Consider the following 26,783-nt stretch of genomic DNA (forward strand, 5'->3'; position numbering starts at 1 on the left):
TGGAAGAAAAGGGTTATAATATGGAAGTAGCAAGAATCCAGTGTTGCTAAATTGTAGAGTACAGCAAGGTACAAGAAGACTGGACTAGAAAAGTAGGAAGGAACCAACTTATGAAGGAGTTTAAAAATCTGAAGATCTTCTTTTTTGATCCTGGAGGTAATAGAGAGCCTTGGAGTTTATTGACTGAGTGATTTAGAACCTAAGGGATATCCAGTTCAAGCCAGGCTGTTGCTGATATAAGACTAGAAGTCAGGAAAGAGGTTAGGTGTAGATAGAGAGAGCTGAGAATCATCTACATAGAGATGTTGATGGTGGCTGATAGATCCCTAAGTGAGAGTAAATGATGAAGAGAAAACACAGCAGGGCCTTTAAGGCCAACCATGGCTAATGGGCATGACCTGGAGGAAGATCAAGTAAAGGAGACTGAGAAGTAATAGCCAAACAGAAAGAGAACCAAGAAAGAGTGCTGTCACAAGAAACAAGGGAGGAGTTTTCAGAGTATATCAATCACAGGAGTGATACTCCAGTGTACATTTCTGTGACATTCCAGGAGTATATCACTTTTTTAGCAAGTGATTTTTTAAAACAAAGTTTGAAAAAAAGAATAAAAAAATTCAGCACAATTAGTCAAGAAATTTTTTCTGTCAGTATGTGCAATATTCCACAGCTATAGTATAACAAGGAAAGAGGGCAGTGAAGGGAGAGAGTTTCACAGAAAATGCATTTGTGAAGTCCTGATTATAAATGGCTTTTGAGAGTACCCAAAGAATTAATTAGGTATACCTAGGACTTTAGAATTCCAGGGCCAGCTCTCTATTCATTTTGTCATGCTTTCTTTTGGTAAATATCAACAAGTTAATTAAAAGCAATGTGTTGTGTAATAAAGTTTATTGATTAATGTGTATCACAAATAATCATATAGAAGTGTTTCTGAATATTCATGATTGGTAATTGCTAGTTCCCATGGAGCTCTTATTTTTATTTTAGCTCAAAAAAACATGGCCAACCTCTAATGGTCTCTGTAGTTAGTGCATAGATGTGTTATAAGAAAAATAGTTGTTTAAAATTGTTAATAATAGAGTTGACATTTCAAGAGCACCTTAAATTTTACAAAGTGTTTTCCATATGTTATCTCCTTTGGTCCTAATAACACTGTGAGATCAGTAGTATAGGTATTAGCACACAAATTGTTTCTAACTCTATGTATAATTTTATGTTAATAACTTTACGTACATTATTAAGTTTGATCCTTCAGCCAGCCTTTGAGAGATAGATAGTTTTCATGGAATTATCATGGATATTTTATAGCAGTGTTATCATGGATATTTTGTAGCAATGTTATCATGGATATTTTATAATAGGATAAAAGCACTTGCTCAAGGTGCCATAACTAGAGAGTGTCAATATAATCTTAACACTCAGGTATATCATGGCTGCAAATCCACTGTTTTTTCTACCATGCCTCACTACCTCTCAAATGAAAGAATCTTCAGTATTTTTAGGAATGACATTGGGGAGGATGAAGTTGAGTTGCAAGAAACTTAGCATCTGTAGTGATGAGTGTGTCAGTGATAGTTTCCCTGCCTGTCTTTTCAAGAACATCTTCCCCTTGGCAGAATTTTTATTCAAGTTCTATCTTTTTATTTTGTTGTGTTTTCTAAACTCTAGTACCCTGCTTTCTTAACTTGTGGGGTGAACAAACATGTTATAGGAACATTAAGTGATGTTGAAAATAATAACTTTTCTCTGGTGTCCTTATTTATTCCACAAGACTAATCTTGCATAGTCCCTCAGGCTTTCTTTTCATCTACCAGTGTCCTAATGACATAAAAACCATTTTGTATGAAGTAAAATATCATTAAGAATTACAAAAAATCATATCTGGGGGATCATAGTAAAATTTAAACTAGTCCCATTATGAAAGAATTGTCTCCAGGGATGGCATGATTAATTAATCAAAAGCAATTTATGCAGTCATTGTTAGGAGAGGGGGCAGGGAATCCTCAATAAGGTAGGATAACTGCCACATTTAAAGTTTTGTAGGAATCTTAATATGCTTCCTGATGGCTTGGGGGAATGAATGAAAAATACTTCATCATAATAATATCTGTAGTAACTCATTCTATTTTATAAAATAGGTAACCTTTACTTTGATGACTTTTTCTTAAATCAGATAATAAGGTTACTTCTATTAAAGTTTCTTTTAGCTACATTTAAATTTTTATAATACTTATGGGTAGTTGTGATAATCATGGTGAAATATTGAAATAGCAAAATACAATTTCAAATAATAGAAAATGTAAGCCTTAAAGATTATTTTATATTCTAATTTGTTCTTTCTAGGTTTTCACTTTTACTCCTTTCTACATATATAATTTTATTGCCAGTTTTGTAACTTTTCCTCACTCTACATTGAGATCTCTTTGAAAATAAATAATTTGAACCTCTGTAAATAGATTTAGGAGTTACATTTAATGGAAATGTCCATTAAACTCATATGAAAACTTCTTTAAAAAGTCTTAGAATTTCCTCATTCTTAATAATTTAGTTACTAATATCAGAGTGTTAGCTTGGATTACTAAAAAAACAAAATTAAATTTTAGATTATTATGGGTTATTAAATTATTAATACTTTATGCAAATCTCCAAGACTGACCACACATCCTGAAAATTTGATTGACTAATATGTTTATGTTCTACCATAAAAATATTGAATTAAAATAAAATTTAATATAAGCATTTATTCTTAGTCTGATACAGTATTTGAAAGATTCCAATTATTCATAATTAACTGCTCCCTAATTTCAAATTAAAAAAAAAGTTTAATCTTTTAAGTCATTGTTAACTGTGTCAGAAGAGGTCAATGATGTCAGTCCCTTAGCATTTTATATTCACTCACAACACAAGTAACACAATCCCAAATAGTATTTAGTTTGGTGTAGAATTTTATGTCTTAAGATACCAGAACACATTTCTTATATGAAACAAGCAAGTATCCATGTTCAACCTGTGATCCTGCTTTTTCAACTGCTTCTTTTCTTTCTTTCCCATTAGCAATAAAAGTCATTGGAAAAACCTAGAGGAAATATGCCTTTAGAAATATTCCAAACCAGGCAGGCGACTGTTTGCTCTAAACAGCACTATTTAGAGCCTTCAGGATCCCAACTTGATTTGAATCTGAACTTCTGAAGTCTTCTCCCAAAGTTATTTCTTGATTGCTTCCATTTCAGTACTTCCTTTCATTCTATGCATATCATCAACATTAACTATAGGAATTACATATTTGCCCTTGTCTTTCAAGGGCATTGCAATTTAAAAGGACCATTCCTTTATGTGCTTTTCTGTCTTAATTTCTCCCTTTATTACTTTCAGGAATTAATTTTACTAAATTTATTAATAAAAAAATCACTAATTCTTTAGTGATATTTTACGTTAGTATAATTGATCTACTTCACATATCACAAAATGAAACATAAAACAATGTTTAATGTAATGACTTAAGCATACTGCTAGTATGATACACTTGATCATGAAAGTGACGTGCACCAACAACCACTGCTTCAAACACAGCAGACACTGCAGAATTGTTGGTGTTAGGAAAGCGGAAGTAGTAACTTATACGTGTTGCTAGAGCATAAAACAAATGAAACGTAGCTTTTTTCCCTAAATGTAAAATTATAAAAGTATATTAAATGATTGAGGGATTGTTGGATTTCTTTAGTGTATAGATAGTGGTTAGAATGTGAAATGCTTTCATTTTCCACACACTCACTATGCACAAAATCACCCCAAGTCAGGAAAAGCACTCTAATCTCTGACGTTATGGAATCAGAGATGCTCCATGTTCTGATTCACATCTGTAGGATGAATTGTGCCAGACAGTGGTAGTTATGAAGGGCACATATTAAATCCAGTGACATAGTACAATATTTGGAAAGGTACCTGAAATATAAAATTGTAGCAATTAAAGATTAAATGGATTGCTTTGTTGTCTATGCTATGTACATTTTTGGTTGACTAGTTTTCTTAATGTGATAGCACTTTCATTTTCCAACCCTTTATAATATTGCAATGATTGCAAAAGAGTTGATTTGTGAGGTAAATGATAATCTTTCCATGGACAGGTGTCTTCCTCTAAAGCAGTCCGCTCAGTACTTATTGATCTCAGAAGATATTAAATACTCAAGGTCTTGCTCTGAAATCATTCTTCAAGATTATTGACTTAAAAGGTTATATTTATATTTCATATAAATGATTGCAGGTACATAAATGTCGAAGAACTTCATTGAACCTTTATGATGCAATAAGTTAGAAATTTAAAGTGTTGTTATTAGTAACTCCAATGTGTAGCTTTGTGAATTTAAAGCTATAAAAGAGATATTATAATTATTTCCACACCTGTAAGATCATGGGGTAGGGAACTTCCAGTATGGAAATTTCCTCAATGTAAATTGACAACTTGTCTGTAACCTCCTAAGATAATAGATTTAGAGTTGGGAGGAAACCTGGATGTCGTCTATTTTAAATTCTGTATTTTACAAATGAGGAAACTGAGGCTTCAAAAAGTTAAGTGTTCTGTCCAAAATCACACAGGTTAATAAATAGCAAATCACTGAATCTTCCTGAGTACTTGACCTGCTTGAGGCACTAAGAAGATAAACAAGTTACTTGCCCATGTTTTTAATTTTCAGAGGTAGGACTGAAGTCTTCCTGTCTATAAATTCATCTTTTATCCAACATGCCACACCACACTGTTTGTTGTAAATTGTTAACAATTAGTCATTAATCATTTAATAAGTATCTAATATGTGCTAGATACTGTACTGAGCACTAACAGGAAAGTGGAATACATGTTGAGATTTTATGAAACACATCAACTTTTTCTTTAGTAAGTGACATTAATGAAAAAACAAAATAGTACTTAATATTATTCAGATTAAGCATTTTAAAGATTTTTGGCAACACATCTCATCTCTTAAAAGTTATTGATTAACAAGTCTAGTCATCATATATAATACATGTATTTTGTTCCTTTTACAGATGGTATAAGCCACATTATACAGTGCATATCCTAGAGTAAAGCTATAAACTCTCCAAAAAGGAGGATTCCAGTTACAGCCATATTCCGTGGAAAGATTATCCTTCTGTCTCTTTCCATAACTGCTCGATTACTGAACCTTTGGTTATAAGCTTTAGAAAAAAAAAAGAGCCACAAATTTAGAAAGACCTTGGTTAACCCTCAAATTATTGTATCCTCATTTGTAAAGCTGTGACTTATGCATAATAGTGTGAAACTCACAGATGTTATTCTGAAAAAAAAAATTAATTAATTTTTCTTCCAGAACTATTATATATGCTTTCAGAATGTATAATTCTGTATCACTGAATGAAAGAATTGGAATTCATGTAAATAAAAACAAATAAATAATTTTGGAAACTTTTTTTAGAGAATACCATTTTAGAGGCTAGGTGGTATAATGAAAAGAGAGCTGGCCTTGAAGTCAGTTCAGATCCCATCTCTGAAACATACTGTCTGTGGAACCCTTGGCAAGTTACAATGCTCTAAGCAACTTTGGTAAATTAAGGCTCTAAGCTGCAAAGGTGCCTATCAGTATCGGTAAAGAAAATTTGCTCATCTGGGTATTCCCTATAGTAATGAAATCCAAGATACAGGCCCTATTCATGTTCCCCATCAATGCAGTCCAAGGCCCCTTTTGGGTTGAACTCCTGTAATTCTTTGTGTATTCAAAAACACTTATGAAGTACCTGATACCTGACAGAATTCTAAGTGCTGTGGCTATCAATATAAAAATTGGATCCATCTGTACCACCAAAGAACATATATTTTAACAGCATCTTTGACAGAATTTGGCCCACTGCATTTATTAACTTGCAGGGTCAAAATTTAAGTGATCATTCGACCAGTTTTAGCTTACACACAAAATGAAAGTATATTTGCTTCTGATAAGAAGCATGATGAACAATTTAATGATTCACCACAAAATTATGTTATCTAAAAGTACATTGAAATGTACATACATATATATGTACATGTATAGATAAATGTGCATATATACTGAAATGTACACACACATACATATACACACATATATGTATTATACATATAATACGTGTGTGTGTGTGTGTGTGTGTCTATACAGAGCAAGAGAGTTTGGCACTCTACCCAGCCCTCCAATCAGACAGGGGAGGAGGTTGAGGCAGGGGTTGTCTATCAAGGCTTGTTTCAGCCACATGGTGGTGAGTTTGGAAGTGATGAGCTTACGCTCAGAGAAGTGTTTTATTGAATGGAGTTGAAACCAGGCCAAGCAGCAGATGCAATGAATGCCCCATAGAAAGGACCAGAGCACATTAGGAGCCCCAGAGGAAGTGCTACAATCCAGGGGACCTAGTAGTTCCCTGACAACCCTTTTTCCTACTCAGTATTCCACATTCATAGTCTTTCAACTCTGAAAAGAAGTATGTTTTCTTTTCTGTGGGAACAAACTTGACCATTATAATTAGACCCTTTTCCCCCATTTTTGTTGCAGTTGTTAATTGTTAAGCAAAGATTCAAGCTAGAAAAAAAGACTAATTTACTTAGAATGTAGAAAATATGAAGAATCATAGTGTGTGATAAAAGAAGTAGGGGAGTTTGCTAAAATTGGGAAAGGATGTTGGAGCCAGATTACGGTGGGCCTTGAATGTCGAGCTAAAAAGTTTGGACTTTATCTGGCAGAGAGTGAAAGTTACTGAAGGTCTCTAACTGGCCATGTGACGCAGTCATATCTATACATAAAGAAGGTTTATTTGGTAGTATTACTAAGATGGATTGAAGAAGGATGGGAACTGAAGGAATAAGAATGTATAGGGAATTATTGCATTGGTGCAAAAGAGAAAGGATATTACATTAAACATATTCACATGTACCCAATGTACATTCAAATGTAATTTCCCTTATCTTGGGAGGAGTTGCTCACTGCCATGGATATTAAATGTTTATTCACTGAAATTAACTATGTCACTCATACATATTCAGCAGACCTCCTAGTAGGGAGAATCATAGGGATGTGTCCTTGGAAACAATGTGGTGCCGTTGTGAAGTAAGCTGACGTGAACGGATAATTAAGGTGCTATATTGAAGCCCCTTTAAAAATGTCCAACACTTTGCTCTCCATTTCCTGTTGTTTTGCTCTCTAATTACTGACTTAATCAGTTGTTTAAATTGATTAAAATCAATTGCTTATTAGCTAAGCACCTCTTAATGTATCAGTAATTGAAGCACTGGCCTTTAAAAGTGTTTGTTCAGAGGGGAGGAACATACTTGACTACAGCAATCAGCTCCTTCTGACCTTTTCTTTCCAACCCTGCCGTGAAATCGTTGACTAAAAATGTTTATGTTATAATAATATCAGAAAAATATAACAACAAAACAGGTTAACATTAATCAAATAAAGTGAAGTATCAATACATACGTTGAATAAAATACTCAAATTAATTGAAGCAAATAATAATAATATTAAATAATAAAAATAAATGAAAATTAAAATAAAATTCCTTTTCATGAATTGAAATAAGGGAGAAAGCCAAGAATGACAGTGAGAGAAAATGAAGTATCCCAGTCACAGGGAGTAGAGAGCTATTGGGGCCATCAGTGCAGTCCTAGTAGCATCATGTCCTGCTAGGGTAGCATCACGATGGAAGGTTTGTCACGGTCCGCACATTGTTACTACTGATGGCCCGGTGCTCGCATGACAACGGCATTCAAAGGCTACAACAGCTACGTTAAAATAATTGTAATTGTTCTTTCAACCAGGCTTAAGTGGCTAGATTTTTCAATTTTATTTTGTTTTGCAAGCCTGATGGCATCTGATTCCTCTCAAATTGGGCATATATTTCTAAAATAGCCATTTGAGTTTGGGCCTTCTCCCATGATGCCAGATCAGGTCTTTTAATTCAACTGCGTGTTGTCAAGCTTTTGGTTAATGGAGATGGTAGCAAGGTTTCCTATCCAAATAATGAGTGAATGCATGAATGGATAAGAAAAAACAATTAAATATTTACTATGTACCAAGCACAGTTTATGACATCCCACTGTGTTTAGGGAACAAATATCACAATAAAGCTGTCCCTACCCTTAAGTAGTTTATATTCCAAGAGGGAGACCACACATACATGCACATGTACACACACACACACAGAAATTATTTCCTGGGAAGAGTGTTTTAGGCTGAGAAGTCACACAGATGTTGAGTGGAACAATAGGGCAATTCATTCAATAAGCCCATTCCAGAGGAAACAATATATTGAATTGATTATAACTCAGTGAATAAGAGGTGGAGGAAGGGCAAGAATATGTTGCATGTAACGTGGTGGTGGTGGTGGTGGTGTAGTTGTTTTCAACCAAGTTCAATTCTTCATAATCCCTTTTGGGATTTCTTGGCAAAGATAATGGAGTGGTTTCCCATTTCCTCCTCCAGCTCATTTTACAGATGAAAACACTAAGGCAGACTGGGTTAAATGACTTGCCCAGGGTCAAACAACTAAGTGTTTGGTTAATTGGACAAGCCCATTCCAAAGGAAATAGTGTTGTTAAATTGATTATAGCTCACAGAGCAGGAAGTAGGGGAGGTACAAATATATTTTGTAAGTAACAATTTCTGTTTTATTTTGCCATATATATCTTGTACGGATTGACAGTGCAGTGTGTAATAAGATCTGCTATTTGTGGTCAGCCACGTACTTGACATCATCAGCATTCCTATTATTACCAAATTCTAGACCATTTCAAGATGAGGTCTGATACTTACATCTGTGTGGGGTATGTGTATGCTTGTATGTATTGCATGTATATTTACATGAGTATAAATGCATTGCACCTATGTATGTATACGTGGTAGTTAACAGAATAAAAAATCCTAACTATTCTAGATAATGTTATTATTGGCTCTGTGTCCTAACTTGTAGAGAATGGTCTTTTCTTGGTCTAGATGTGGGTCATGGTACTGAAGAGCTGCTGTGGTGACCCCCAACATGCTACTAATCTGTGCTTATGCGGTATCAAACACAGAAGCACAACTCTTTTGCATAACCAGGTAGACCACAACAGGAGGCAGTTAGTTGACTTTTCTCTTTCCTCTAATGGGATGAAGTCAACCATTTCGCTGCTTATTCTATGGCAGCCTTCCAGGTTAAAGTCCACAGACTAGATATTGATCCCAGCCTATGTCAGTATAGATTACGCTTGATCTGAGCCAAAAGCCTGAACACAATTGACAGTCTCTCAGTATAAGAGAGACAGTAGTATGGCTTATGCAGCTTTCCAGTTGGCTTTGTTTTAATTCTCTTTCTGACCCCTCTCTATCATAGTCGACTACTTTCTCCAGTCAGTTTTTCACAGATAAATGTCAATGTTAACTTTTTGTTAAATATATATATCACAGATTTATCACTTAACCTCTGAAGAAATTCATTGATGTAAGTGATTTAATTATGAGAGCATTCATTTGATGAGAAGGATCATTTGTAATGTTTTCAATTTTGCTACTGCCTTGTTGATTTTTTTAAATCTAATTATATTTTAGTTGTCAATATAACTATTTGGAATAAGCTATAGAATATTAATGTATGAACTATTAAATATATTTGACCTACAAATATTATTATATTCAAGACAAGCTTTTCCAAAGTCCTAAATGCTTTATTCATGTAGTTACTCATAAGATATTTGCTGAATGCTCACTATCTACAAGGCACAATGCCTGACACTTATCAGTGATTCTAGCCTTAATTCACAGAAGTAGTGGAAGCAAAGAAAGTACGAATATGGAAATCATAAAACAAAATATTATGCATCTTCCTTGGGACCATTCCTGCAACTCATTCTCAGAGACTGGATATCCAGGGGAAGACTGCCTAGGGCTAAGGATAATCTGTGGGTCTAAACTCCAAAGAGTATAATTCATCCATGTGTTTACCTGAAGGAACACAGATCCACGTACCAAAATAGCAACCTGAGGACAGTAGTTATAAAACGTACCCACTGCAAACCTAAACCAAACCTCACAAATGCTAAATGTGTTGGGGGAACTAGTGGGCACAACAAGGGTATACTAGTGGAGAGGTGCATACTTAGATACCATTCAGACAATAAACATTTCTTACAAGTCAATACATGCCAGGCACTGTGCTAAGCACTGTATTCATGGAATCTTGTGCCTCCAATACTGCAAGACCCTTATATACCTTTTTTATCCACGGTGTCCTGATGTTACTCTATTGGGCATATTGATCCAGTGGACTCCATAAGCCTACTCTCTGTTACATGTAGTGTCTCATCCATGTGGAATTACCTGAGAAGGAAAAAAAATCCTTCCTACCTGCCAAAGGTGAGGACTGATTTCTTCTTAAGATCTAGATTCTCTTTTCATAGTTTTTTTTTTAAAGCAACTTCCAGGACATATAGTTTTCAGAGATATTTCCTGACTTGACTTACTTCTGAGTGTTTGTCTTGTTTTTTTAAAGTCCAGCAGGGTTATGATTAATCCTAGAGGGAGTCACTGCTTACTTGTCTTAAATTCCATAAAATTTCATTGAAGAACTTTCACACACTTTCAAAAGAATAACAAAGTATAAATAATGACTTGTTTTTAAAATCTTAACAAATTCATTAGCTTTGCTATCTCCTCTTTATAGTTTCAAGTGGACTGAGAAAAAATCAATGAATCAGAGATCCCCTGATTACTTCCCCTCCTTGAGACAAACTAATTAATAATTAGAAACTAAAGTTTGGAGTAATTTGCATCAATCAAGAAGGCATATTATCTGTAGCCAAGTTTTGGCAAAAATTAAGGGAATTAATTTTTATATTATTTGAATAAAAAGTTCTTTGAATATCAAAGTGAGAATTTTCTCAAAACTGAGAAGACAAGGCCACTAAGCATTTTGTATTTGCTGTTGTTACTAAGGTGAAAAGGAATTTAATTGGTAATAAGAATAATACCTTTTTAAAAGTACTTATATCTAAATGATTTAGATTTTTCAAAAGTTAAGTAAACTGATTACCACAAAGAAAAAAAAAACATAGAGCCTTCTTTATTTGTATTTTTAGGCTTAGCTTTGTCGTTTGCATTTCAGTGCTTTTTTATTTTAAGTTCTTAATGTAAGGGGGAAAATTCTCCTTCTTTGGGTAACATATCCTTCTGAGTTTGGTTTTCATCATTCCCCCTGAGTGCCAAATTTTGTTTCTGGAGTGAATATTTTGTTTCCCAAAATGAAATCTTGTCTTTGATTTTTCTTAAAAAGTGCTGAAAGAATATTTCAAAAGTAAGTGGTTGTCATAAAGAGAAATGTGCATTAAATTCATTGGATGTTTAATTGAATTGTAGAGAAATTGATCAGACCAATTACCCACAGAAGAGATCAGTGCTGTGAGTTCCATGATTTTGAAAGCATTAAAGGAGTAATTTACAACATATTGAAAGAGTTAGAAGATACTGAATGATTAGAAAAACAAGAAATAAAATCATTTAAAAGAAGTTAAAATAATATATAACCACCCAGATGGTTTCTTATTGCTACAAATTTTTATAAGAATGATCTACATCAGTATTTTCATCATTGACAGAAACATGAGAAGGGGACATGAAGGATTTTGCAAAATTTTTTTGTTGTGTATCATACAGCTTCACAGCTGGACAATCTAGGTTTCACTGGTACCCAGAGAAGGTTAAAAAAATCTAGAAAGTGCCCACCAGTGTGGTTGGGTAGAGACTCTGAGAAATATTTATTGGGGAATGTGTGCAAGAATTGCATAAGACAGGAAAATAAAAATATGTTGTTGTGTCTGCATTGATACATCGAAGTACTGAATTATGCATAGCCTGATATTTTATAAGAAAGAGCTTGGTAAACATGAGCTTAAAAGATTAGGTAGGCACCAATTTGAGTAAGTATTACATATGTAACTATCATAAAGAGATGTAAATTTATCTTTTTTTTAAATTACATGAAAAAAATCCCTCAACTTTCTCTGGTAACCCATTGAAATGTTTCAGCTGCATTAGAAAAAGTTGATCATAGGTCTAATCCAAACCTAGCATGTGGGCATGTGTGCCCTCATGCCTCTTGTCTTCCTTTAGTGAAAATGGTGAAATTGACCGGAGTTCTTTTTGTCTGTACTTCATTCACACACTGTTTTTGTCTCATTTTCTCATCTAGGGAGATAAATTTAAAGCCCAGTATACTTTTTTTGAATGAAGCTATTATTGAGTGAACTTTAAGGAAATAACTATAGTAGGTTATAGTTTAGAAATTTGAGATTTTCAGCAAAAGTACAAAATAGCCATATCATATTTGTATTATTTTCAAGAAGCTTTAAAAGTGCATTCCTGATTATGTTTTTCCAAAGAGAGCTATTGTTTTAGATAGTATTGAAAATTTTATGAATTACTAAGAATGTAATGCATTATGGCAGAGTTCAAATAATGAAAAGTTTGAGGATATGCTTCTCTTATCTTACTATATTTTCATTTTTACTAAAGTGTTTGAGGCCTTTGCTCACTTATGAATTGGAAATTTGTGTGATGCCAACCAGTTTTTATTAACTTTTAAGATACTTCATATAAAATTTAGGAAATCTTATAAGCCTATATTAATTTCTGCCAAGTGCATTTCAGCTCTTTATATATTTATGTCCATGTTTTTGTACAGCAATAAAATAGAGGCAGTGAGCTTGTTTTGTTTAATCAGCCTGTAGCTAGAGTTAATTTAAATGAAATTTTATCAGTAAATCACCCTTGCATGAGGATGAAAACTATTAAGATTTGAAACTAGCTGTGCAATGTCTCTTTGCGTTATGAGAAACTTTGAATCAATTGTGATTATAACTTCTATTATAGAGACAAAATTATCATTGATTTAATTAGAAGTTGACAGAGAAAAGTTATAGAACCAGGTGCTATAAATCAGGAAAAAATCTGACAAAATGATTGAAGGGGCCGGCATATTGTAGTTATCCTTTCATAATCGTTAGGTATTGAATCGCTGTCTATTATTTATGGCTTTCTGGAAGAAAAAAATAATGACTGGTCCTTTGCAGGAGCATGAATTTCTATATTGAGTGGGAACTGTGAATTTTTATTGATATTGATAAAGGATTGAATGCCCACCCCTCTTCCCCCTAACCCCTGGAAAAAAATGAGCAGTTCAAGCATGTTTCTGATACAAGCCTTATTTCTACTTGGTGCTCACTTTCAAACACTTTTCTCCATGAGTTACGGATTATGAGAATTAGGAAAGCTTTCTAATGTTGCATGTAAATGAAGCGTAAGTGAAGGATGTGGATTCATGAGTACTGAGTACTTTGAAACTGTTGAGCCTGAGTTTGCATTATCTGTTACAATACCTTTGATATATTCATTAACTAAAACTCATCTATTAAGTTCACCTCTTTATATGGTGCTGTTTTGTATAAATTAAGTGGTAAGAGGGCCTTACTTAAAAAAAAAAGGGTTTAAGAGAAAACAGTGTCCTAATAAGCAGACTATAGGGCAAATACTGAATAATTACAGTTTTTCAAAAAGTAAATGATCACATCAACAAAGGGGAATTTGTTCATTTCTAGTCATGCTTTACAGCAATAAAAAAGGAACTACTAGTAATAATTCTGTTTGTACACAATTTTATATTACATCTGGCCAGTGCCATCAATCAGTCCACAAGCATTTCTTGTGTTTAAAATGTGCCAGACTCTGTGCTGAAGACTGAGGATACAAAAAAATGACACGAGTATGCTCTTTGCCCCATAGGCACTCATATTCTAGTAAAGGAGACAACTTGCTAACCTTTTTCATACAACGTGTACGCAGATTTAAAAAAAGGGGGGGAATCTTAGTAGGAGGCACTGGGGGCAAAGGGGAAGGACTCCTGTAACAGGGTGGGGAATTGAGCTGAGTCTTGAGGAAAGCCAGTAGGCAGAGGTGAGTAAGGAGAGCACTCCAAGGATGGAGAAAAGCTTGGAGCTACCAGGTCAGGATACACAGTGGCCTTTGGGGAACAGCAAGAAGGTTGACATGGCTTCATTGTAAAATACAAGGAGAGTAAAGTACTGTACTATACAGACTATAAAATTCGGAAAGGGGCAGATCTGTGAAGAGTTTAAAAGGCACATAGAGGATTTTGTAGTTGATCTTGGAGGTAACAGAGAGAAGAATCAATGAAGTTTATTTATTAGAGGGATGAGGGATGACATGACCTGATATGAGCTTTAAAAAAATCCCTTTGGTACCTGAGTGGAAGATGCAGTGGAGAGGGCAGAGACTTCTGGCAGGGAGACCTACTAGCAGGCTATTGCAAGTGCATGTACAAGGTGATAGAGGCCTGTGTGGAGATGGTAGCTATGTCAGTGGAGAAAAGAGGACATAAAAGAAAGATCTGGGGAAGGTAGAAATGACAAGACTTAACAACTGGTTGGAGTCTGGATTTGGATGAATTTTGTGGATGAATGAAAAGTTGAGGGTGATACCAAGGCCATGAACATGAGTCGTGGGGAGAACTGTGGTATCCTGGACAACAATTAGGAAGCTGAGAAGTGGGGAAGATTTTTGGGGAAAGATAATGAGTTTGACTTTGGACATGTTGAGTTTAAGATGTCCATGGAATATCAAAAGAAACTCATTTAAACATCTGAAATTCCACTTCATCCATGAAGATATTTATCAAAAAAAGTTTGCTTTTCCCATATTGACATACTTCTCTGCCTATTCTCCCCAGTCTCTAACCTAGTTGTGCATTTTCCCTTTTCACACACACACCCTCCTTGCTCAGCACTTAAAAGTACTTAAATGTACTTATCTGTTAACCATTCAGACATCTAAGATTTGTTTTTCCTTTTGGCTCCATTTCCTAAATTATCAATATGATCTTATTCAAATTCCTTTATACTGGAAGGTGAGGATTACATATTGTTACTTTGGTACTGAACCTCACATCTTATTGTGCAGACATCTTTACACCGATGTTGTACAGATATGTTTTTAAATTCTGTGAGTGAAATTCAACAGATAGACTGAAATATATTCTCTGAACAAGATAACAATTTTTTAGCAAGATATATACCTGCCAACACAATGGGTCAATGGTAGCCTAAATTTTAAGCCAAAGTGTGTGTGTGTGTGTGTGTGTGTGTGTGTGTGTGTTCATCCTTTGTTGCTAAAGAAGACCATGCCATCAGAGAAATGATGACATGACTTGCACTTGACTTTGTTTTGAGTGAGGGAGGGCTATGCAGGTCACCAGCCTCACTTCTCCTTCAGAGCCATCTGAGTCCAGTGACCAGATATTCATCAGGATGACTGGAGATGACCCAGGATGAGGCAGTTGGGGTTAAGCGACTTGCCTGAGGTCACACAGCTAGTGAGTGTCAAGTGTCTGAGGTGAGATTTGAACTCAGGTCCTCCTGGCTCCTGCACTGGTGCTCTATCCACTGCACCACCTAGCTGCCCCTTAAGCTAAAGACCCTGAGTTGGATACTTAGTTCCTTTTTATGAGATTAGAACTAAGAACAGAACAGGATAAATGAGGAAAGAATTCCATTAGAGGGTTGGTGTCACCATGGGTTGAGGACAACATGATTGATATGAGGTGTCACGGACAGTATGATTAGTTGGAAGTTAGGAATGAGGGACTAGCAACGATTCTCTCTTTCTTTTCTGTGACCAAGACATGTTCCTTGTTTGAATTCACCTGCAAAGTTAGAAATAGTGGACCAGACTTCTTTGGATAGCAAACCAGACATCCTGGAAGGATAGCTTGGTGACATAAAGATACCAAACCAGATTCCCTTGTGTCCACCCACATCCTCAAAGGATAGCAGATTTCCTTAAGGCAAGAATAAAACACTGATTAGCAATAGAATTGGTTTTCTAAATTTAACTCATTATAAGCCAGCTGACTTTCTGATCTTATTTCAGAGACAAAGAACCATGACTTCAGCAGTTATAGGACAAAAATCAATTAATTGTAAATAGGACCAATGTTTGACTTTCACAGCGTATTTTAGTAGTGTATGTATTATGTAGGTACTTATTCTGTATGTAACTTGGCGGCTGCTACCATCCAGGTCTATGAAAGGGGAAAGAATAGTAGAAAATGGTTCTGTTTCTTTTTCTGTCCCCTTTTTATAACCAGTAAGCAAAACCCTTTTAGTCATTCAGGTCTGAAAAACACTGGAGTTAAATATATATTTCTGGGTTAGATATATGGTTTTCTCTCCTATTTTTAACCTAGTTATTTCCTACTATAGAATATCCCTTTATCAAACTGAGGACAAGTAGTCCATCTCTTTCCTCCCCATTTCCTCCCCACAAAAAATTTTCTATTGGGGAGATGGCTTTAAAATAATCTAAATCCATTATCTTCAAAGGAAGATAATGTTCAGGTTTAACATATAAGCTAATAATCAAAGGTAAAATTACTTAAAAGCATGATATCCATAATGAAGTAATCTTACCAAATGATATCATGGTGTAAGTTTGCCTAAGGTACCACTGAGTCTGTCATTTTAAAGGGTACTCTAAGCCTTTCTAAAACTCTGTCCTTGAATTTCTCTAAAGAAAGTTAGAAGTTAAATATCTCTGTCAAGAAGGCTATATAAGCACATGACTAAAGATGCTGGGATTTCTAGAAATGTTTTCATGAGGGATATGTATACATGTGAAACTTTAAAACTGTTATTATTTAAGCTATCATATAGTCACTTTAGAATTTACCTCTTGGATGTACCAGGGCTGGCTTTGATGCCTTTTAGGAAAAGTGGAACAGACTGAAACACTGGGGGACTTGGGGTGGTTTTTCATATGAAATGCCTTAAGTCAGTATATGCTAATGTTGGTATTCTTGTCTTTATGTCTATGCATTCTTTAGCTATGAGGATAACAGACCCTTCATCAAGTAAGAATGACCTGAATGGCTGATAAATTTCATTTATCAGTGTGGTCCCATGAACCAGCTGTCAAATCAGTATTGGAAAACCATTAAGACTTCTGTCATTCACCTTGAGGCAGAAGAGCAAACTGTGCAGGAAAACAGTTAGGCATACAGCTTATGTGCAGAGTAAACATGCTGCGGGCGTATTGCCGAACAATTCTGCTTCCCATGTTTCAATTGGATACCACCTGAACTGAGTGACACAGTCATAGCCATAGTCATTTCATGTGGTACAGACTTGTTATGCTTAGAATGGCTTTTTCTTTCATCTGTGATGTGTCCCTCTGTCTGCATCCATGCGTGTTGCTGTTGTCCATGTTTGACCTTCATTTTGGATTTCCAGTTGTTAATGTGATTGAGTGGTAGTTTGTTAAAGTGATCATATGGGCATGAAGTGGCCTGATTTCTACTAACATTAATGGGAATCTGCTAAATTAAATATACAATATTTTCTTTTGAAAAAAAAGGAAAAAGCATCCTTCATAATAAAATCAAAGAATTATCACAAATTAAGCCTACTTTTTGACTCCTATCATTTGAGTAATAAAGCTAATTTTTCTTTTCTAAGGGGGAAAACACCCATGATTAAAAAGAAAAAAATATCTGGAGCAAAAAATTCAAGTCTGTACTAATATATTGAAACAACACGCTAAATGTCTCAAAACAAACTACTCTTTGTACCTCTAAGATTTCTTTTCCTGAAACAACAAAATGAGACTGAAAATGCAAGCTTAATTTTGCAATAAACTTTCAGTTTGTTCTTCTGGTGAAGAGTCCTTTGTTTGCATTGTCGTCCTGTGCCATTTTCACTTGATCAGAATTTTGCTTATTTTCCCTTTTAAAGCCAGAGTGCACTGCATTTCGATACATCTGTGCCCCTCTGTTCTAAAGTTAGTTTTCTGCTGAGTGATAATGATGACTAGCTCGCACTGTCCTTGCTCTAAATCAAAGTAGAATCTTTGCCTTGATATAATGAATATTCTCTCCATCTTTTCCATTGGTCACTTCTATGAGATTATTAGTTTATTGTAGCAGCTCTCATTTGACTGAATTCAGGGAAATAACAAGATATTACTCTTTGATATTTAGTGCAGTTATATAAATATGAAAAGGGATAGCTAAAAACTATCATTTCATAAGCCAAACTATATAGATTCACTATATTATAATTGCTTAACTTTCATTAATTAAACAAATTATATTTAGCTTGCAGTTAAAACGTGAATCTGATCTAATTCCTGATTGAGTAAAGGGAAAAAAAGTAAAAGAGCTGAAATAAATTGTTGCAAGATTTTAACAACTGACCATTCTTCATTCTCATTTCAACCTTTTTTTTCTCATTTCAACCAATGTTTTGTTAAAGAATTTATTCACATTTTGTAAGTGTTTTCTAGGTTACATTACATACAGTAAAGATCAACCTAAATTTAACCTTTGAACTTCTTAAACATGGACTAATCCTTTCTTTGAACAATTAAAATGTATAATTTAGGCTATATATTAACAATCGCTATTCTGAATACAGCTTTTCTTGTTCATATATCACAAAATTACTGTGGTATAAACTTGAGATTTCTCTAGCTATTATTACTTTTTCACTTTTAAAAGACCATTTCCACGATATCTCACCTTCAATGAATACCCTTCATAATTCCAAAGTGCTTTAAGTCTCTGTCTTCCCCAGCATAGAGATGTCACTGCAAGTGCAGCTTATCAATATGGTCTGATTTCTATCTGCAAAGCTACAAATTACATGGAAAACTTTATCTTTGCTGAAGTGGAAGGAAAGTAGATGGCTTTAAAGAAATGCCAGTCATCAAAATTGAAAGAAACTGCGCTTACACAAAACAAAATGAAAAAAGGTGCCACATGACTTTGTTGAAATGGAAAATCCTTTAGCAAGATCCTCTGGTGAGGTGAAAGGGAGCCTGTTTTTATTACTAGGTTCATGGGGCTCCCTTTCACACTATGTGGGGGAAACAATGGGACCAGAGATTTGAAGACTTTGATGCCCTCTGCAGAAGTATAAGAATTGTTACAAATAAAAATCATGTATGGCATCTAGACAGAGTTTATAGTACAAGAAGCTAATGCTGTGGCACTGGTTTCCGTTCCAGTGTAGTCTATGTAATAAGTATCTTTAATCTTTCATTTCCCTCATTTCATCTTGCTCCATGGGACTTAACAGATCACCCAAGGGTGAAGGTTCCTTGGCACCTGACCATTCCTTCTAATAGTAGGCTAAAAGTCTGACAACCAAAATCAAGGTCATCTGAACCAATATTGATTTTTTTCTTAGCATCCAAAGCAGTAAGTAATTCTTAGATAATTATCTTGAATAGAAACTGTAGTTGCATTTATGATTAAAGTCTCTCAAGTCCCTACCTACTTAGCACTTCTTTTATTTGCCTCTAACTCACTCAGAAATTTCTTTCTTTCTATCATACATGGTATTTGTATCCATAACTAGAGGTTCAGAAATAAATAAATATATTTAATAGAGGTTATGGAAAATTTTAAAAAGTAGAAAAATGCACACAAAAAAAGTAGTGTGAAGATTATATGGTGAGAGATGTCAAGCTATCAACCTAGTGAGACCAATGAAATTCACTTATCTTTATAAAGTTTTTTCTTGTCATTTGCCAAACCTACATCTCCATATCATTTGCATTCATGATACGTACATAAGCAATGTATACACATTTGTGTTGGATTAATCTGTGTTTGTAACATTGTCATATGTGTATTTCTCCTCAAACTTGAGGATGTGTGCTATTGCATTAAAATCCTAGTGTGCGTATGCTACTTGTTTTATATATTTCATAGATAAGTTATCAGAACATACACATTTCAGTGTCTATGTTGTTACTGTGCTGTTTCTGTAATGATCCAAGGATGATTTCTTTAATCATTTTTTTCCCCTTTCTCTCCTCAGGTCATGGGTTATAGGTGCAATAGCTCTTCTCTGCCTGTTAGGACTGACCTGGGCCTTTGGACTTATGTATATTAATGAAAGCACAGTCATCATGGCGTATCTCTTCACCATTTTCAATTCTCTACAGGGAATGTTTATATTCATTTTCCATTGTGTTCTTCAGAAAAAGGTAAGCCAGCTTTTTCAGTTATTCATAAAAATGATAGAGTTTATGGTTGTCAAGCATACCATTACAGATCTTCCTTGATTTTTTTCTTACTCTAGCCCTTACTTATAACAATAGAATATTATATGCAAGAGGTATTGTCAGGAATTTTTTTAAACCAGAAGTTGTGAAGTTCCAGAAGCTCTGTTTTTTAATAGTTCTCTTTTAAAATGTTTTATAAGTTTAGAGGAGACAGGGAATGAAGAAGGTATTCTAAGAAACGATATTCCCTTTTAACCTTTGTTAGAGTTTTTTTCACACTAATAAATGGCAGTCATTTTCCTTGTCAAGAATGTGTAAGTCTTCATTTTCAGAGTAAGACTAATATATTGAAAAGTTCCAGTTTGATTTTATTTTAAATGTATTAGTCAAAAATTATATTTTTGAGAGTTAGCTGACAAATATTTGTTTCTTTTCATTGTTTATAATTTTTTTATTACTTAGAAAGATTGAGAAAGTTTAAAAGTGTTTGATTTCAAGATATACTTTTAAAGGTTGCAAACATTGGACCTTGGTCTCCGTATAAAGAGAAATCAAACTACCCCCTTGCCCTTCATTCATTACTTGTATTGAAAATGGAGACTAAATAGCAATGTTTATGCTAAATTAAGATTTTTAAAGTAAATTCATATTACCACCATTATCATTAAGATTCGTATGGAACTTAACCTCCACAATGACAGTGAGCTTATACTGAGGTGCCGTTTTTGTTCAGTGTACATACAGATATCTCCATATAATTATATATTTGTATTTTTCTGTGGGTTTTTACACACACACACACACACAATTATTTGAAGTATTTTGTTAGAATGGATACTTCTACCAGCACAAATCACAACTATTTTGCATTACCAAAAATGGTCTTATGAGTTAAAACCAAAAAAAATTAATTACTTTTGAGTCACATGCGAGAAGTGAGTTCGCAGCCTAATTCGACACTGTAAAAAAAAGCTTTAAGGTAAAATGACTTTCAAATACTTGAATGTTGCTTCGAACTATTTAGTCTTACTTTTAATCACAAACCAAAGTACACTTTATTATTATGTAATAGCTGGCATACACAATCCAGTGTTTTATATATGTCTTGTATCACTATAATAATTTGATAGGTTTTCTTTTAGTCAGTATGTTTCTAAGGCAGCTAGGCAGCACAGTGGATAAAGTTCTAGGCCTAGAGTCAGGAAAACCTGAGTTCAAATCCAACTTCAGCCACTTACTAGCCGTGTGACCCTGGAGAAGTCACTTAACCCTGTTTGCATCAGTTTCCTCATCTGTAAAAAGGAAATGGAAAACCACTCCAGTATCTTTGCCAAGAAAATCCCAAATGGGGTCACAAAAGAGTGGAACAAAACTGAAAAACAATAAAAAGTATATTTCTAGAGATTAATCTGTAGGCACCCATTGATGTCAAATTTTTTCTCTTTTTTAGGATGGTACCATTCAGTATATCATAGCTCCAATTTCTGCCACTATAATTGTTTGAATTAATTCAGTTAATTACATGTTATAATTGTAATTTTTACTAGTGGAAGGCAAAGATCAATTACTTTTCTATATTGTATTACATCAAAAAAATTTCACTAAAAAGTAGATTTCATTTAAAATAGGGAGTATACAATATTGTTGAACAAGTAAGACTTGTAAATAAGAAAAAATAAGAAAGTAGTATAACATCGCACATGATTAGGTGAGAAATTGTTTAATACAGAATTTAAGTGTTATACTGTGGGTGACTTCATGGAAAAAGTAGGACTTCAAGGGCACATGAGTAGGTAGAGATGAAAATGTTCTGCCTTGCTCCCTATCCCCAGACCCTTTAAATCTTGGCAGCTGCAACTGAGCCCCAACCTGTATCAGCTCAGTCTCAGACTTTGGGATCAACCTTAGCCATAAACTTGGGAGAAATAAAGGAGACATGTCAGTAGCTTGTGGCTTAGCATCAGATCTTCACTTCCTTGTCTACCTTTCCAGGTACTATTTTCCTGATGTGTGCCAGTAGTTAGGTGTCCTGCTTTTTATTTCCTTGACAGTCAATAATAATGTTTAAATAAAAAAAAAGTTAAAATAATGTTAAAATATTTAAATTAATAATATTAAAACTACAAGATATATAGTCAAAGGCCTGTGTTCAAATGTCAGCTCTACTATGTACTACCCATGTAAACTTGTAAATATATATCAATCAAGAGAATATGTTAAGCGCCTGCTCTGTATTAGACATGGTACCGTATGCTAGGGATATACAGACATAACCTCCCCGAACCTCTGTTTTCTCATCTGTAAAATTATGAAGTTTAAATGTGATGATCTCATGACTTCAGTGACTCAGCTTCTTATCTTCCATATTTCAGGGGCTAGATTTATTGCCTTTACATTTAGTCTCCAAACTTTCATGTCTTCCTAGGATCTGTTCCCAGACTATCATGATACTGACTACCAATTACCATGGGTGTCCATTTGAGTCTATGAAGATTAATGGTCTATGTTTGTTCAACATTTCCACCTCCCTCTGTCTCCAACTTATGAACCCTATTGAGGTTTTGGCTAATGTGACTTAAATTTTTTTTATTCTTTCCCTTGTACCTAATTTCCAAATTTGAGATCTAATTTTAGACTCATTTTCCTAGGCATGACTCTGTAATAGTAAATTCTTGCGCATACTTACATGTTTAGATAGATTCTCAACTTTTTATCAACCTAGGTCACTTCTCTGGATTGTCAAAATCATTTTTTTCTGATTTGGTTTATCACACCATAGGCTGTTACATTAATGACAAAGAGGATAGTGAATGGTCTTCCAAACCAGGAAATATTATGAAAAGAGTCGTAGAGGCATGAATGTGTTTGGCATATGAAGGAGACAGTAAAAAGACTATCCTATCTGGATAAAAGGGTTTTTTGTTGGAATTTAGTGAATCAATCAAGTAGGGAGGGGCCAGTTATAGAAGAGTTTGATTTTGTAGGGAAGATGTCTTAAAATCACCTAATAAAATTACATTAGGAAAATTAATATGGTATTAGTACAGTACTTTCCAGAAAGGTAGAGACCAGAGTATATTATAATAATCTAATAAGATGACGGCAGCTAAAGTGTTGTCAGTGGGAATGGAAAAGTAGAAAATAAAACTATAAATTAAGACATCAGCAAGATATAGGAGAATTATGGATGGATCAAAGTTAACCTAGACATTTTATTACTTGGGAAAGTGAGAGACTATTGTTAGCAGCAAAATAATAGGAAAATTTAAAAGAGGGAATAAATTTGTTGGGAAAACAAGGTGATTTTGAACATAAAGAAGACCAAGATAATAGGGACAGATGATTAAGAAGGAAATGCGTCTAAAGTAATGGAAGTAGATAAACTCCCCTCCCCACTAAGAAAACTTAGATTGGTGAGTACGTAGACAAAGACAAAACCCTACAATATGACCAGTGTTAATGGTATGAAGGAGGAAAAAGAAATTGTATAAGAAAAGAGACAAAGAAGGAATGGTCAGAAAAGTAGAAGTACTAGAGTAATGTAGTGGCATCGAAATCAAGGGAAGGGAGAATTTCAAGAAACTAGTGCTTAGCATTGACAACGTCCATAGAGATTTTCAGAATGAGCATTTGGTGGTGCAAGATTTGGTTGGAAAAATTCAGTTCAGGTCTAAAAATATTTAATATCATCTATAACCAAAGACATTGTATTAGGTATTGTGGCCAGTACTAAAATGAGAAAAGACAAATTACTTTCCCCTAAGGACAAGAGGTAGAAGTATGAAACCAGCTGAAATAAAAGGTAGAACAATTCCAGTTCTGTAAGGGAAGCATTAATGAAATGATATAGAATTTAAAGGAGGGAGAGAGAATATTTAAATCAGTTTCATGGACCACGTGTGTTTGAGTTGGTATAGCAGCAAGCACCCTGACATAACTAGGATAACCTCCTAGCACACATTCTTAAATCTTCTTTTCTAAAAGGAAAGCAACTTTTGAGGGTCAATAATCTTCTTTAGTCACATATAACAATAGAGAAAATATAAACAGAGAAATAAAGACCAACAGACAGGGCTTCTGTCTGATAATTATGTACATACATAGTTACCAGAGAAACACCAACATGTGGGTTTTCAAAGTGGGGAAAGGGGAGACAGGTGGGACAGGCTCCTTAACAAACTACCCAGAGTCTCATCTGACCCACAAATCTTCCAAAGAGTAAACCCCCAAAGCAAAACCTCACCTCAGAGTCTACATACACTTTTCAGAGTTGGAGGGCATGACCCAGTTCCTCATTAGTAATTAACAAAATGTCTGGGCCTTCCTATAAAGCAAGCCTCCCCTAATCTGAGACCCATTAATGGGAGGGGAAGATTTTTACATTATAGTTGGTTTTGAAAGATGGATAAAATTTTGGCAAGCGGATGATATTCTAGGAGAGAACTATATGAACAAATTTTGGGAAGTGGGAGAATATGATGCATATTTGGGGAATAGGCAGTAAACCACATGGACTGAAACATTCATAGTGGGAGATAAGACTTGATAGAAAGGTTAAAAATGAGTAAGCTGAGAAATCAAATGCTGTGATACAACAGAAAGAAGACCGAATTTGGAGTCTGAATACCTGTTATTCAAATCCTATAAGGATTTACTTATGTAACCTTGAGCAAATCATTTCACTATTCTGGACCTCAGTTTCCTCAAACTGTAAAATAAAGAAGTTGACCTAAATTAGATCTCTTCTATCTCTAAAGCTATTATCCTGTGCTCCTGTTACTTTCATCAAGAGGAAATAGTGAATCATCACTAAGCAGGAAACTGATTTGAACCTAAGTAGGTATTTGTAAGATTTTTGAAGAACAATTTTATTAGGGGAGAAGGCCCTTTACCCAAATCCCAGGTTACCCTAAAATATCGTGAAAGAACCAGCACTTAGAGCAAGGAAGCAAATTGGTATATATTTCACTGTTTAATTGCTAGCGAGAGGACACCAAGAAAAATTGAGGTTTGAAGTCAGAGATATTAGAAAAGACGAAAGACCACAAAATCCAAGCAGGTTCTCAGAATCAACAGCTTTCTCATGTTGACAAATATTTTGGGTTCTAAGCAGTGTGGATTTGTCAGGCCACTGTCCTCAAATACTAAGTGTGAAGAGGGAAAATTAGGGGCATATGAACTACCCAATCAGTTATTATATGATGGGCTCCATTTAAAGCTGTTGTGCAATTTGATTTCTCCTGCATTCCTACTTTGAAGTATCTCCCTTTGTCCTTATTTCCTGAGGTGATTAAATCAGCATGAAAGGCAATATTTGTACGTGTATGGGTGGTTGAGGGGTGTCAAGGAGAAGATAGAAATGGTCAGTCAACCAACTAGCATTTATTAATAGTGTCCCATGTATTCATATAAAGTAAATACAAAAGCCAGTGCAAGAGTATAGATCCCCCTAACAGCTGGGGGATCCATCAAGGCCTCCAAGAATATACAAGATTTGACACCTAATTCAATATAGAGGAGAAAGGCAAAAGAAAAATCAAACACGATGCTAACGTTTCAAAGCTGGAATGTAGAAGTAAAGCTGTACCATTGACAGAAATCAGAGAGGCATCTAGTTGAATGTTGCAGATTATATGCTCACTTTTGGTCAGATTGAATTTGAGGTGCAAGATGGACATCTGATTGAAAGTATGTAGTTAGAGATAACTGAAAATGTAGAACTGGAGACGATTAAGTCATAAGAACCCTTCAAAAAACTGCATTTGTCAAATGAAAGCCAAGTGGCAAGAACTAAGGAGTGACTTAGTGGAGATGAACCAAAGGGAGCAGATATAGACTATTTGTTGAAAAATTTTGGCAAGGAAAGGGAGATCTCTTATACCATGATGTTCACTAATACAGATCCTATTTTAATGTTGCCACAAATTTAGTTTTTATAAACTTGCTTATCGAGGCTCAGATTTATTTCACTCTATGATTTCAATTGGACACTCCCAGGTGCTTAATTGATATGTCTGATAAAAATGGGCAGAAACATTTTGTATTTAAAACAAAAAGAAAACACTTTTAAAAAATCTCAAGCATTACTGGTTTCTATATTGTGTGATTGTATTAGTACATATACATTACTTTCCCCCTAAAGTCAATCTTTTTGCTGATTTGTAAAAATTTGGCCATATAGTAAATAAATAGGAACATATTGTGAACCTGTATAGAAAAAAAATGAACCTATGGAATGAATATTCTTCATGCCTTTTGCTTTACATAACGTTTTCTACTTTCAGCACATATTTAAAATGATCGCATACTTATGTATTAGTATGTTGTGAGATTGAAAATGTAACGGTTGTTATACAAGCAACTCAAAATACTAAATGGCCCATTCGTGAATGCTTCTGTTCCATATTATTAAAGTGTACATCATGGTGATTTTTTAAAAAATAATTAAAGTCAGGGATAGAATTCAATATCAGTGCATATAAATTTTTTTAAATGAATGCTAATTTTCCAACTTGGGGCAATTTGTAGTATCTAAGGAACTTTAAACTTCAAAGAAAAAAATGCTTAAGATAGGCAGTGCTTCTTCTTGAGTTATCTGCTTAAATTCCATTATACTTATTCTAGTATACCCATTCATACATTATTGAATTCAAGAAATTTCAGTTGGTTTAATTATTT

General features: G+C 34.5%; 1 protein-coding gene across 8 annotated transcripts in view; it reads left to right on the plus strand.

The window, feature by feature from the left end:
• Nucleotides 1-26,783, plus strand: part of ADGRL3 (adhesion G protein-coupled receptor L3) — a 941,368-nt gene that overhangs the window by 861,418 nt on the left and 53,167 nt on the right. For all 8 annotated transcript variants that reach the window (XM_072620873.1, XM_072620870.1, XM_072620866.1 and 5 more), the window contains one exon: nt 19,919-20,087. In XM_072620873.1, the coding sequence (XP_072476974.1) occupies nt 19,919-20,087 (169 nt within the window). The remainder of the gene's footprint in view (nt 1-19,918; nt 20,088-26,783) is intronic.

The sequence above is a fragment of the Notamacropus eugenii genome, chromosome 6 (genome assembly GCF_028372415.1).
Source record: "Notamacropus eugenii isolate mMacEug1 chromosome 6, mMacEug1.pri_v2, whole genome shotgun sequence".
In the NCBI taxonomy this organism is placed as follows: domain Eukaryota; kingdom Metazoa; phylum Chordata; class Mammalia; order Diprotodontia; family Macropodidae; genus Notamacropus; species Notamacropus eugenii.